Source organism: Barbatula barbatula (assembly GCF_947034865.1).
Source record: "Barbatula barbatula genome assembly, chromosome: 2".
Taxonomy (NCBI): domain Eukaryota; kingdom Metazoa; phylum Chordata; class Actinopteri; order Cypriniformes; family Nemacheilidae; genus Barbatula; species Barbatula barbatula.
Window position 1 is genome coordinate 23,500,905 of NC_136767.1, and position 14,878 is coordinate 23,515,782.

At 37.4% G+C, this 14,878-nt stretch overlaps 1 protein-coding gene across 1 annotated transcript in view; it reads left to right on the top strand.

Moving 5' to 3' along the window:
- The window catches only part of tenm1 (teneurin transmembrane protein 1), a 129,142-nt gene that overhangs the window by 97,869 nt on the left and 16,395 nt on the right, over nt 1–14,878 (top strand). The window contains exons 21-24 of the mRNA XM_079474600.1: nt 305–325; nt 2,541–2,773; nt 11,467–11,621; nt 14,087–14,453. Of these exons, the coding sequence (XP_079330726.1) occupies nt 305–325; nt 2,541–2,773; nt 11,467–11,621; nt 14,087–14,453 (776 nt within the window). The remainder of the gene's footprint in view (nt 1–304; nt 326–2,540; nt 2,774–11,466; nt 11,622–14,086; nt 14,454–14,878) is intronic.

The following is a 14,878-nucleotide window of genomic DNA, read 5'->3' on the forward strand; positions in this document are numbered from 1 at the left end:
ACAACTGCTTATGAAGCTGAACATAGTGTTAACCCGATGGATTGACTTCCTGATTTCCATATATGGGCTGCCGTGTAAATACACAAAATGATCAACAGGCCTCAAAGTCTTCTAAATGGCTAAATAAATGTTAAATATTTTTTGCTGTTTATAGAGTCTAGTGCTGTCACAAAGACAATTGTGGTGTTATTTGTAATTAAAAATGTACTTACAGCACCTTTAAAAAGGACAAAAATGCTTTTATAACTGTAATATTCATAATGTTTAACTCTGTTTTTACTTTTTCCTCGTCCTGCATATCCAGAAATCGTGACATAAGGCACAGGTACGTTCCTTTTCAGAATTTGCACCGTAATGTCTTTCATCTGTCAATACACTGTTGTATCCAGGCTTGGATTCAACGTTTTTATTCAGAATACCCATCCATTCATGCATCAACCTTGGAGGAAGCAGAGCTTTAAGTGACTCATGTCTCAAGTGTGTGAAATGCAAAAGAACACAGTTAAAGACTAAAGCAGTCCCTATAGCAAGTCGCTGTAAACAAGTGATTTGAATCAGATCTTTTTTAAATAACTTTTTTTGCATTATAAGAATGATAATATATTCAGCGTATTGCAAAATATCTCATCAAAGTTGCATCACTTTAATTCTCCAAACACAAATATTTCTACAAGCTACAAAGAGGGTGAATTCAGGTACTGTAAACTTGGACACGTTTTGTTGTTTAGATGACTGCGGTCCAATCTTCAAATTTAGTCTGTTAGTAAGACAACATTTTTTTTTATCTTCTAATAAATATTAGTTGAAATGAATGCCTGTCATATTCCTAAAACTGCACTTGCATTTTCTCTGATGATTTAAAGAAGTAGTTCATCTTCAAAATTAAAGGTTTTTAATGACGCCCGTCGTTTCAAACCTGTATTAGCTTCTTTCTTCTTCAGAACACACAAGATATTTTGAAAAATGTTGGTAACAAAACAGCACAGCCCCCCATTCACTTCTATTGAAACCAATGAAAGTGAATGGGGGGCTGTTAACAACATTCTTCAAAATATCTACTTTTGAGTTATGCGTGAGAAAGTCATACAGGTTTGAGAAAATTATGACAGAATTTTCATTTTTGGGTGAACAACTCCTTTAAATTGCCATTTTCACATTCTTTATTTCATAGTTTGCTTGTTTGTATTTCTTTGATATTTGAATCATTACTTAGTTTTTGAAAATGTTTTTTTTCTTACCAGTCATGTTTACTAGTATTATTATCTGAATTCATATGTGTGTGTGTCACACGGTGGCTACCATTTCTTGTAATCTTCGGTGTGTGGTCATCCAAGGTGTTTTTCCGGTCGATGGATTGAACACTCACGGCTTTTCTCAGCAAAGCGCCGCCAGCGTCACGCCGCAGTCTCCCGCTTATCGGCTAGATCTTCCCCGTTTCATGTGAATTTAAAAACGGCGCCCCCCACAGAGAGGAAGTTAGAGTGTGGTATAGACCTCTGCCCTACAGACTAACACAGACAAGCATACTGTAATCCTTTATCTTTGTGTGTGTGCGCGCGTGTTTGCACACAGTATTACATCCCACAGCAAGGGGGAAATCCTACCTTCAGCCGACTTTTGGAGATAGAGCTTCTGATCAAACCGAGGTCTGATTAAACGGCTTCAAAAAACATGTGGTATTAACATTTTCCATTTCGTCAATCTGTCTGTAAACACAGAGAGTTTGGGGTGGGACTTTTTTGCCACTTATTGGATATAAGCTGAAGAGTAGACAGGATATAAGTGCAGTTAGATATTGGGAATGTGATCTTAAATTCTTGAACCTGCATCACCCACATAAGCTAATTTACATTCATGAATGTTTATGTAAAGTTTCATTCAAAGTCTAAAGATACAGATTTTCTGCATCTCATGACCTTGGTAATTGGTAACCAAAGCTTTATCTAGCCCCTACCAAAACTATACAAATGTTGCGGTCTTCACACCTAAAAATGAGAGTCAACCTGCCATAAATGTCAGAGCAGTTGACTCATATTTTTCGAAGCCCAGCACGACTCATAATCCACAGGTGATGCGCAAGAGGATGTGTTGTGCTCCATCTGAGCGAGCGCAACACACAAGCACCTGCCTTTTTGTAAACAATTGGCGAAGAACATTTTTCTGATGTCGGAAGACAAAAGCACTCGCATATTTTGGCCGGGACTCTTTTCGGAAGACTCTAGTTTTGTTCCGCCTCAGGAATAATGAAAAACAGGCAGCAGGTAGATTTGCTCTAAAGGCAAGACAGGATGGCAGAAAGCAGGAAGAGAAGATTATGGACTGTCGGGGGTCTGATGCGCTGGAGGGGTGGAAGGTTTGATCAGGACTTGAGTTCAGAATGATTGAGACGTGTGTAAGGCACTGACACCTGGAGGGTTTTTACTCCAACCTTGTGCGTGTGGTTATTTTTTGTATGGATTTAGACTATAAAGAGGTTTCAGTACAAGGATGTTGCCAGTATGTGTTGCCAAGCCTTGTCATACAGACTCTCCCTCTCACAGCTCCAGTCCTGCTCATAAGTATTACTTGTCTATGGATCCTGTGCGCGAGTCGCTCTACCTGTCGGACACCAGCAGCGGGAAGCTGTACCGCCTTAAGACTCTGACTGAGCCCAAGGATCTCAGCAGGAACGTGGAGGTGGTGGCTGGCAGCGGGGAACAGTGCACACCCTTCCATCCGAACCAGTGTGGAGACGGAGGCAAAGCCACTGAAGCGGCTCTCAGCAATCCTAGGGGTGAGAATCCGACACGCACATGTGTTTGCACACAGCTTGGTTTGTCATTTTTGCAAATGGTGATATCTGATCATGTGTTCAGAATGTGAAGCCAACATCCTGTGAATTAAGATAGTAATGACTTTAAAATCTGTCATAATTTATTCACCCTCATGTCATCTGTATTTGAGATATTTTGAGAAATGTCTGCCTACAATGGAAGTCAATGGGGGCCAATGTTGTTTGGTTAGCAACATTCTTCAAAATATCTTCTTTTGTGTTCTATTGAACAAAAAGAAAGTCATACAGGTTTGGAATGACTTGAGGACGAGCAAATAAAGAAAGACTTTTAATTTTTTACTGAAATATCTCAAGCGTCATAAACGAAGCAATTTTTGAGAAAGAGATGGAGAACAGGATTATTCTTGCCTCTGGCGATCGGTGGTGGCAGCCATCCATCTCTTTTGCCCCCCACCTCTAAGTGGTTGGGCACCTGAAAGCTCTCCTCCTTTTCGTTCTAATGGGCTGCCATGCATGCAGCTAAACAGATTTGAGTTGGGCACACCAAAAACAACGCATTTTGGAAAAAGCCTCAGTTTCTGAAGTCACATAGAGAGAATGTGACAAGAGAGATAGGTGAGAGTGGTTATTGGAGGCGGAAAGAGAAAAATAGTGGCATTTTTCAGAGGCACGAATGGAAGATGTCTTCCCTCTTTGCTAAATCAGGCGGAGCGGCTATTAGTCCCGCCTATCCATCACTGCCAGTGTCTCTTTAATCCTGTCAGTCAACCTGATGGACAGATGGGGGTGTGGCTAACAGACACGTATGTTCTCTTATCCTTCAAGGCTCATTGTGCTCTCTTTCTCTCTCACTGACTCATTCACTCGCTCACAGAAACTCAGTCACTCAACTGTCGCAGTTAAAAGCCTCCACTTACTTGTAAACCCCTGAGGATAGAATTCATAAGAATCCCAGAGCAGGAATGTGTGTGTGTTTTATGTGTGTTTGTGCTTTGATTTCAGACTGTTCTGGTAAGATAGAGGAAGTGAAAGCAGTGTTTCGGATCAGGTCTTAATGGTAAATCGCATTAAAAACTGATTTAAGCCTTTTACACACGCTTCAACGATCAATATGTAATTTTTCCCACGAAACTGACGGAAAAAAGCCTTCCTTTGTGTTTTTAGGGGTAGAATAGCCATTCTCGCTTTGTTAAAGTGTTTCCACTGAAGTCTATTATCTGTAAGAGGCTCTGACCGAAATGCTGAGCACTTCAATAACTGCAATCCGACCTTCTGTGTTCTCAGAGTATGAGGAGCTCCATACAAATACACCGCAATAAAAGTATTAAAGGGATAGTTCGGCCAAAAATGAAAGTTCTGTCATCATTTATTCGTCCTCACGGAGTCCGGACCTGTGCGGTTTTCTTTCTTCTGCAAAGCCGGAAAGGAGCATTTCCAAGAATTGTGATGGTTGCTCGCAAAAGCACCATAAAACTGTAATTTTGGCAGTCCACATGATTATATTCAATATATTAAAGGGATAGTTTACCCAAAATTTTTTATTCATTTAATTTCCTTATGTCATTCCAAACATGTATGACTTTCTTTCTTCTGAAGAACACTAAAGACAATATTTTGGGGGGCAGTGGTTCCCAAACATTGGTTCCCATTGACTTCCATTATATGGTCACAAAACCATAAAGACCTTTTTCAATGTGTGTATAAAGATATATACATACAGTTAGGTCCATAAATATTTGGACAGAAGCACAATTATTTTATTTTAACTGTGCATCAAAATGTATTCGAGTTACAGTATTATAATGGACATTGTTTCTAAGTGCACACTGTCAGCTTTATTTAGAGTGGATTCACATCCAGATTAGTTGAAGGCTTTACAGAATTACAGCTCTTTAATATGAAGCTCCATCTTTTTCAAGGGACCAAATATAATTGGAAAGTTGAATCAAAAGCTGTTTTATTCTCAGGTATGGGCTTCTTCATAAATAATTTAATGCCAATGAAACAGACCAAAGTTAGTTTTAAAAACACGACAAATACATCAGAAAGATGCCAGAAACATTAAGACCAGGACAAATCAACAATGGTCGATGATAACATTATCCTCTCCATGATAAGGAAAAATACCCTCACAACGTCCAGACAAGTGAAGAATGAATCCTGATGCTTCTGTCTTCTGTTACATCACCAAAAAACACCAGTGACCCAGTGTCGGATGAAGTCATGCATGCATATGGAATCACACTGCCTGAACACTATTTTACTGAATATGTTGTCTGCTCATATCATGTGATATTCCAAGCCTTCTCTATAACTTTTGTTCTTTGTAGTCTTATGCTGGCTGAAATTAATTTGATAAAAATGCTTTTTAGAGATTGTTCGGTTATTTAAGTAGTCTAATCTACCCATCCTATTCTTGAAACTTTTGCATCTTGTTGTGAACGCTCTGTATTTTTCCTTGTATTCTCTTGATTGTTTTGATTGACAGACATTAACATCTTTACCTCTTGAAGAGTCTTCTTCACTTGTCTGGATGTTGTGAAGGTGTTTTTCTTTATCATGGAGAGGATAATGTCATCATCCACAGTTTCATATGGACGCCCAGGATTGTTTTGTTGCTAAGATCAGCGGTGTGTTGTGTTCTTCTCAGAATTTACCAAATTGTTGATTTGGCCGGTGTTAATGTTACTGGCATCTTTCTGATGGATTTGTTGCGTTTTTTAAATCTAACTATGGTCTGTTTCACTTCCATGGAGATCTCCTACAACCCTATGATGTGGGTTCACAGCAACAGCTTCCAAAGGCAAACAGCACACGTAGGATCAACTCCAGACCTTTAACATGCTTCATTTATGAAGACATTATTTAAGGAAAAGCCCATACCTGCGAATGAAAAAAACTTTTGATTGTATATATCAAACTGATTGTATAAAAAAAATCCAGTATAATACATTAATACTCATCACACATTTTGATACACAGCAAATATAAAATAAAATGTGCTTCTTGGTACCAAACTAACAAAATGTTATGAAGCCATACAGTGACTGGACATAAATTTAAGTTTAAGATTTCCTCTGAGTTGTGAGACTGTGTAATGAAAAACAGAAGCAGCATTTTCCAAATTGTTCTTCTGGGTTGAACATATAATGACTCTGTTAATCCAATTCACAATACTGGTCTGAATGATTCTTCTTCTCCCTCTTTAATTCAAAGATCCGTTCGAAGTCGTAAGAGGGAACGATAATCCGAAATTAACAATTTAATCAGTGTTTTCCAGCCTTTCCCATCACATGACTTCAGACATCTCAGATTCCAGCGCTATATTTACTAATGTTGTTCTCCGTGCACCATTTTGAAACTTGAAAACTTTAATCCCCATTCAATGTAATTGCATGGAGGATAAGGACCAGTAGAAAATTCTCCTTTTGTGCATCACGGAGGAAAGAAAGCAGAGGTTTGCCACAACTCTCGAGTGAGTAAATAATAGCAGAAGAACAGAACTAATCCTATAACATCTCTGTGACGGTTCTCTGTTAATTCTGCAAAATGTATCAGTAACGCTTATATTTGTCATTCATACACGAGTCTTGACAGTTCTGTGCAGTAGACTGTGGCTTGACTTTGGCTCGCTGTTGATTCAATTAATCTCAATATACAGAATGTTTTTATAATCAATATCTCTTTATACACATAGAAACTCAGAGCGATGCAGTATTGATCCCTGCAGCATACCAGCATCTTCCTTGACTATGATCTCTTTAGTGCGGTATTCAGCTTGCTTCAACCTCCAAAGGCCCAGGGCTTCACGCAGCGAGCCAGTAAACAACTCAAAATAAAAAGCTAAATGTAAAGGTAGTATAAAATAACAAGGTTCTTTGAAAAGTTATTGTATTTTCAAAAGAGAAATGGTGCGGTTTTGACAAACAATTACAAGTAAATATATGGTTAGGGTTGAATCTTTCAGGCTCTGTAAATTGATAAATGTAATTATTCCATTAATATTATTGTAATTTAAACAATACTATTTAGCATCTATATTAAGCATATTTTCAGACACAATCACTCAGAAATTATGTGTGACTGCTTCTACAAAAGATGTCTAATGAGGGAACCAATTGGAGCACGGCAATTGTTGACATATACTGTATGTGTAAGGGTAAGGTTAGGAATATATGTATATATTTTTAGTTATATTTTGAGGGCATGTTCATGCCTTTATTTGATAGGAGAGTAAATATGAAAGGACAAGAAAGCACAGGGTGGAGAGAGGTGAATGAATTTGGTAAAAGACCTTGAGTCGGGAATTGACGTTCAGTTAAAAATGATTATGTGAGCAGGTCTACATGATATGCAACATAAATATCTTGTTAATAAATGTTCACTTTAGGTTTTAAGTAAACATTTTTGGAGTTCATGGCAAACCTACAAAGTTTGTTTGGTTTTGTATTGCTTTTTGTATGCACAGTGTGAGTTATGTGGATCATATAGTCATTAATAAAAGTCTTGGGGCCAGATTTCAGGTCAGCTTGCGGCAGCACAATCACGTCTTTTGGCGTAAAGAACTACTGTCAGTATTTACTAAAGACACGCAGTAAATATTTGCGCAGAAAGGTCCTGGACACGGCTGTTTTAAACTTATTGCATATGCATTTGTAGGAGTTTCCTCCTTTTATGGGAGGTATTTAATTGAATCGCGCAACAAGATTTACGCCCCAATAAGATATACGCCCCAAAAACCTTAAACCCTGTACAAATTTGCACTGTTCTTGGTAGATTGTGTTGGTCATTATGGGAAGGAGATATTGCTTCTGTGTTTTAATGTGCGCCTTTCTTCTAATGTTGTAATAACTGTTTATTTCTACATTGGTGTTCCATACCCCAAAACCGCACACTGGGTTGGTTGAACAGTTCTGTATTAGTTGAGTTCCTGCATTGAAGTGAATCTATTACACCGCTTCATGATTTTATTAGGCAAAAAGAATTGGCCCTAAAATCACTCATAGCTGAACTATGGCATGCTTGTCAATGGCTCATATTAAAGAAGTTTAATGAACATCTTAAAGGATTTATAATCAGATGCAAATCAATACTTGCACTCTTATAAACACTCTTTGACAATATGTAGCTTTCCAACCCATAGGAAAAAACATCCAAGATGTTATAATATTAACTTGCAGCTGGGCAGCAATGAGATACATCTGAGACTAAATTGATAACTCCATTACATATGAAGGAGCAATAAAACGTTCCTCTGGGTCTCACATTGAACTATACTGTATGTGTGCATTTCTGTGTGTCGGTACATATGAAGTTGAAGCTCAAAACGCGTTTGAGTCTAGACCAAAATGTGAGCGAGTTGCACTTCATGATTCAATGAAATCTTTGATTCAGGGTGGAGAGAGATAAAAGGAGAAAAGGGGACATTAATTCACAGCTCCCTGCAGGATACGCTTCTGACTGTCTGGTCTGATGCCAAGCCCGAGTTTAAGAGAAATAGAGGGAGAGAAAAAGGAGAACATAAAGAGATTCACTATTCTGCCTGTTTTCGAAGGGTCAGGGAGAGAAGTGATCCTGAAATCTAAATTAACATAGTGTGCTATTGAATTTTAATGTGTGTGTGTGTGTGTGTGTGTGTGTGCGCGCGCGTGTTCGTTATGGTTATCTGCTCCTTTGATCATTTTTAACTCTTAACTTGGATTTGGCATTCTAGCAGATGAGTAAGAAATTGAGATTTTGGACTCTTCGTAATTCTTCCAGACACTTTGAAGGACAGAGGGAGGTATGTATGTACCCCTTCAACGGCAGCAGGAATAATGAAGCTTGTTATGCTCATTAAGTGGGTAATATGCCTTGTAATTAGCGCCCATAACATGATGCATTTGTTAACAAGCGTAGATGGTATTTCAGCAGCCATGAAAGGGTGTGTTCACTCGTGTATATACTGTATGTGTGATTTCTGACACATCGCGATCCATGCTGTCAATAGCATGCGTTCTATACGGATTTGGATACACTTTTGAAGGGCTGTACAGTGCTTGTCAAGACAACAGAGTGGATCTCTGGGTCAGAGAACTGTGCACCATTTCAGAATCAATAACCATAAATGTAGGAAGATCAGGGGTGGGTGTCATATTTTTAACTCTGTGAATGTATCTCAGAGTGGGTTATTTTTTAAAGTCAATATACCTTAAAGGTCTGGCTACAAAAAACTGTTTTACATTTCCACTGTTATTGATGAGGGAAAAAGACAAGTGATGTTTGGTATATATTCAATTGCATAACACTGTTACATTCAACTAGTTACTCCCCAACACGCAAAATATTAATAACAATATTAATAAAGTCCCTGTAAACCGGAAGTTGCGATCATTTTACTACCGGATTTTGACACTTGAAATTGTGGACATTGCTTGCGTTTTTTAACTGCAAAGTTGAAGGGGAGGAGTTTACGGATGCCGTCCAACTTGAGATGGATAGTCACTAGAGGGCACAAGTGCATTTTCAGATCTTACCTGAAGATTATAAGGGCAAATTCATTTTTGAAAGAGAATGAAACACTCAGATTTACAATGAGCGCTAAATTTGAATTGTAATTTAAAATTTCTCCTGGACTCTAATAGTATTTACAAAATCATGTGTTTACATATAAATTACAAATGTATATTACATTTATAATTTAAGTTACAAATTTATAAATGACAGTCATGAAAATGTGAATGATTACAAATTTTATAAATTTACCATTAAAAATGCATACGTATAAAACACTGTTTTGTAATAGTAAATTATTTAAAAATATCAATGAATCACCTAATTTAATTTCAGGAAAGCAACTGATAAAAAATTAACATTTACTGTAATACTTGTAAAGAGTGTAATCTCTCTTTAAAATGTATTGATTTCTTTTTTAGCAGACAGCCTTGATGACATATGCAGCCGACAAACGTGACCTCCGAAGGTCACAGTCTTCAGAATAAGAAACAGCTATGCTGTGAAGGAGTGTTTGACTGAGAAATAAAATGTTTGTGTGTGTAATGAAGAGGCAAAAGTGGGTGCTTTTTATCTTTAGAGTCAATTTTAAAAGTACATTTATATTTAAATGTATTGGCAAACAAATGGAAAAAAAGTACTTTTTGTTTTAAAGTTGGCAGGGCAGTCTGAACAGTTGCTAAATCAGAAAACAATCCCCAAAATACATTGAAGTTTCAAATCAGGATTTCTTCTGGCTAGTTATTAAAATAACAACCTTTAAAAAGCCTTTAGAATATAATAGATTTGGTTATAGATGTACAACTGTTTCTTTCATTTTGGTAAGCTTTGAGTTATTATAAATGATGAATACTTAGTTTGCAAATTGCTGTGCCTGAAAAGAAGTAGGCTGAGTATGCAGTGTGTCATTATAGGTGATTTATCCATATGGAGGTGTTCTTACTGAACCTTTAAACATAGTGATCAGTGTGAGCTGTCATTGTACTGAAGTGTGTGTGTGTGTGTGTGTCTACCTAATACTTTCAACACAAATTTGTCAAAAGCTAGATCTAATCTACTTTTCCTCTTAAATCATTAAAAACGTCCTCATTGGTAAAAACATGGTACAACTAAAGTAAACTATTTTTATAAATTCTAAATTCTTTTCTGTTAGGGTACCTTATGTGTTAAGGTTAGTGTCCTGTACAGTCATTTTAACTTGCTGTGTACTGTACAGACCAATAGAAATCAATGGTATTTCGCTGTTAGGGTACTGTATCTGATTAAACTTGTTTGCGTGACTCCATCTCTTCCTGAATAAATCAGCGTGGTGAAAACAGACCAATATGTCTGCTTATCTCTTTGATTCTCATTAGAGAAAGGGAGAGCGAGCGAATAAAGAGAGCAAATTAGAGAAGGGAAAGAAAAGCCATGGACAAACAAACACACACACACACACACACACACACACAGCCATTTGCCATAACAATCTATGATGTGTGTGAGAGTGATTGTTATATAAGCCTCAGTTCAGAGTGAAATCCCTCTGGAGAGCCAAAATATCACTAAACCACACGCCGCAAATAACATTCATAACCTTTGTGTTTGTGCACGTGTGTAAGGTGTTTTGAAGGTGCACTTGCGATTTGCCCGTTTAAAGCCATACTAAAGAAAGATCCGTAGAACAGGCTTATTTAAAAGTAGCAATAACAATAAAGAACTATCGAGTCTATGACGACAATGAGGGCGACGATGGTTTCCCATCCTCCTGTTTGTGTGCTGTGTTTATGGCCTGGAGGTGTATTTGAGCTTAAGATCTGCTTTAATTCAACTGTATGTTTGTTCACAGCACGCTTTAAACGCAAACTCAAGATGATTTCCAGACATTGAAACAGAATAAGACAAATGATATGAAAGGAATAATACAAATGAACGATGAAAAAATACAATCGTGTATTGCATATCTAATGCCATTTAGAATAAATCTGCATATATTTAAGATCATACGAGCAGAGTGATCACAGACAGATGATTATTGCCCGAGACAGTCAGAGAAACAGAGAGATATAAATGATCTCTCCTTATTACGCTGTTTCTCATCATATGCCGTTAGGCTGCTGCTGCTTTGACGATGCAAATGTAACGTTATTTGTTACGGCAATAAAACGCATTCAAACTGACGGAGAGAAAAATGACGGTGTATGTGTCCTGTCGCCCTGCAGGTATCGTGGTGGACAAGCAAGGGTTCATTTACTTCGTTGACGGATCAACGATCCGTAAGATTGATGACAAAGGAGTGATAACAACCATTATTGGGTCAAATGGACTCACCTCATCTCAGCCAATCAGTTGTGACTCCAGAATGGACATTAGCCAGGTAAACACACACGCGCATACGCTTAATGTATGGTTTTAATATCATTACATTAGATATATATAGAAATATAACATTACATTACAGTATAATATTTATGCTACCATTTGCAAGCAGTTTTAAGAGCACTTTTAAGGCAAATATGTAGAATTGCCAGGAAAACTTTGTGTCAATTCCAATTTCACATTGACTGTATTAAAATGACCAAATGTAAATGTGTGTACATTTTACAATCACTTTTCAATACTCTACATTTGCTTAACATGGCACAGTATTGATAAAATACAATATTTAATAAACAATAGAATATTTAAAACATTTGGGCTGTCATACGATTAATCGTTTAATCGAAAGTATGTATGTGTACTGTGCATTTTAATTTTGTATTTATAAACACATACATATTTAGGAAATATTTACATGTAATTAGTTATAGTCACCAGTAATTCAAATTATAAAAATAAACGTTTTTATATTTTATATTCTTCTTAAGTCCATGCATGTGTATGTATTTATAAATAGAAAATTAATACGCACAGTTCACAGACATGTATTATATAACATAACAGATATACATACAGTAATATAACTTTTATTCTGGCGACTAATCGTTTGACAGCCCTCTTCAAATACATAAAGTAAATATTACTGACAGTAGAAATATAATTCAAGCATGTTTTTAGGTTCTACAGCATTGTCCCTAGTTTGTATCAACTCTGTCAGATATTTATGCAAATAATATAAAAGATTATATAAATATAAAAATAATCATCAGGACCCTCTTTCCAAAATGTACCCGCTATGAATTTGACAAAGTTACACAGGTGAGTCCACGGTATTTTTTGTCATTTCCATCATTGTTCATTCTTTTTTGGTAAATCCAATTTTTTCTTTTCGGCAACCTGTTTTGTCCCGAGTCTCAGGAGCCAGTGTAGTTTTCCCCTCACACACTTATAGAAATGGTCTGAACAAGACCCAGAACTGAAGCTAAAGATGAGAAAGAAACATACCCACCCCACACAGCAGGAGCCTGGAGACATCTCTCTCTCTCTCTCCTTCACTGTCTCTTTCTTTCAACCTTTCTTTTAGCTCAACAGGATTCACACACACACAGTTTCTGGTGTTCACCTCAAGAGTGAGAAAATGCTGATACTGGAGGTCTCTCTAGTGCTACTGAGTTACATTCTACGGCTTGCAGCAACATCCTTACTTTTCTTTTATCCGTCTCTCGTTCTGCCTCTCTCCTTTTGAGCTTTCATTCTTTTTCTGATCTATCTATTTTAAACACTAAACTCTTAAAGCATTTTCTAAACATTCCTGGCAATTGTACATCTTTGCCTTAAAGTGCTCTTAAACAGTTTTTTCGTCTTTCTCTCTCTCTGTCTCTCTTAGCCTCTCACTCTTGCGGTCTCTCCCCCTGCAGTTTAACACGGCGTGTCCTCATTAAAACTGCAGGACTGCTCTCACTTTAAAGTCAGACACAATTCTTTCCACTACTGAATAGCATCAATTTTTGGCAGACTGTCCCTTGATTTCTATTTCATTTCCTTCCTCTCTCAGTCTCTCTCTCACTCATGCACACACACTCAACGCTTCTCCACAGTTCATCCGGTGGGTTGTGTTGTGTGTGAATAAGAATCAGACAGTGAGGAGAGAGAGAACGAGAGAGGGAAATGAGGTGCCGCAGGCCACTGGGTAAAAGAAGCACTGAAATCTGCATAATTCCCTGCATGCCTGGGATATATGACACACTTCACACTGAATACTGTCCGGCTGTCGGGCAGCTGTGGACACACACACAATCGAAATGCATTTTTATTCACCTTGCTGTACATTGGAGGTGGATGTTTTAACCAAAACATTGTAACACAATACGAATCTTTTTACATAATGGAAAAGGCTATACATAGTTTTTGTTATTTTTATGGAAATTAAATAAAAAAATATACATGCAGTAGTAGTTTTACGCATTTAGTAGACACGAAATGATATAATGTATATTTTAGTATTTAATGTATATCTTGAATAATGTGTATTAAGTCTCTTTAGATAAAAGTCCATCTGTGTAAACGTTTGTAATGTGGCATTATATACCATTTGTATAAAGGCAAAATATCAAATGCTCTTTCAAGTCACTTTGGATAAAAGTGTTTGCTAAATGAATAAATGTTAAATGTAGTATCTATGCAGTAGTGCCTGTTTTAGATAAATATGGAATTTTATGCAAGAATTAAATACAGTACTTCACAAACGAAAAGTGCCCATTGGATTTTTTGCTTTTTATATAGAACTCAATTGGGCAAAAGTCTGTTCATCACGAGAAAAATAGCCACATCACATCTATGCGACACTTTCAAAAAAGTCAAAACATTCTTTACTGGCAAAGATTTTGTGGATGTTTTTCAGTTTCGAGCATCTATGTCCCCAAAGCATGTCAGAACCTAATAATGTGCTTTGTGTTTTCACAGGTGCGTTTAGAATGGCCCACCGATCTGGCAGTGAGTCCATTAGATAACTCTCTCTACGTGCTCGATAACAACCTGGTGCTTCAGGTCAGCGAGTCCCAGCAGGTGCGCGTGGTTGCCGGGCGACCCATCCACTGCCCCATGGCCAGTATCGAGCCAGTGCTTCTGGGAAAAGCAGCGGTACGTTCAGTGCTGGAGGGGGCAAAGGCGATCGCCGTCAGCCACCAGGGGACGCTGTACATCGCTGAAACTGACGACAGGAAGCACAGCCGTGTACAGGAAGTGTCCACGAATGGAGAAATGGTTGTAATCGCGGGGGCTACCAGTGAATGTGATTGCAAGATTGACCCCAGCTGCGAATGTTTCTCAGGTGAGATGGGTCACTTGCTTTAAAGGGGTCTGCGCATATTTTTAAGGAAAAAAATGTTTGTGAAGGATCAGTAAAGCATTAAATATGTGTCATACAAGGTGGCTTCATAAATGATGTTGAATTGTTTTCACTTTCCCTGCCAGCGTCTAAAAGCAAGTGCCAGTCAGTTCCATCTTTTTTAAAGATTTTTACAAAAATGTTATGACTTTCCAGTGTATTTCCTCTAACAAAATATGAACATAAAATATATGATATTTGTTCTTTTTTGTGACCTGGATTGTGGAATAAAAAGAATTTAGTTTTCTTCATAAGATAAATTTAGCTGCACTTCATCTTGCTCAGTTATCTCAGTAAGATATCAACTTTTAATTCACATTTTATTTCTCCACAAAAACTTGGTGTGAAGTTATACAATAATTCCTGTC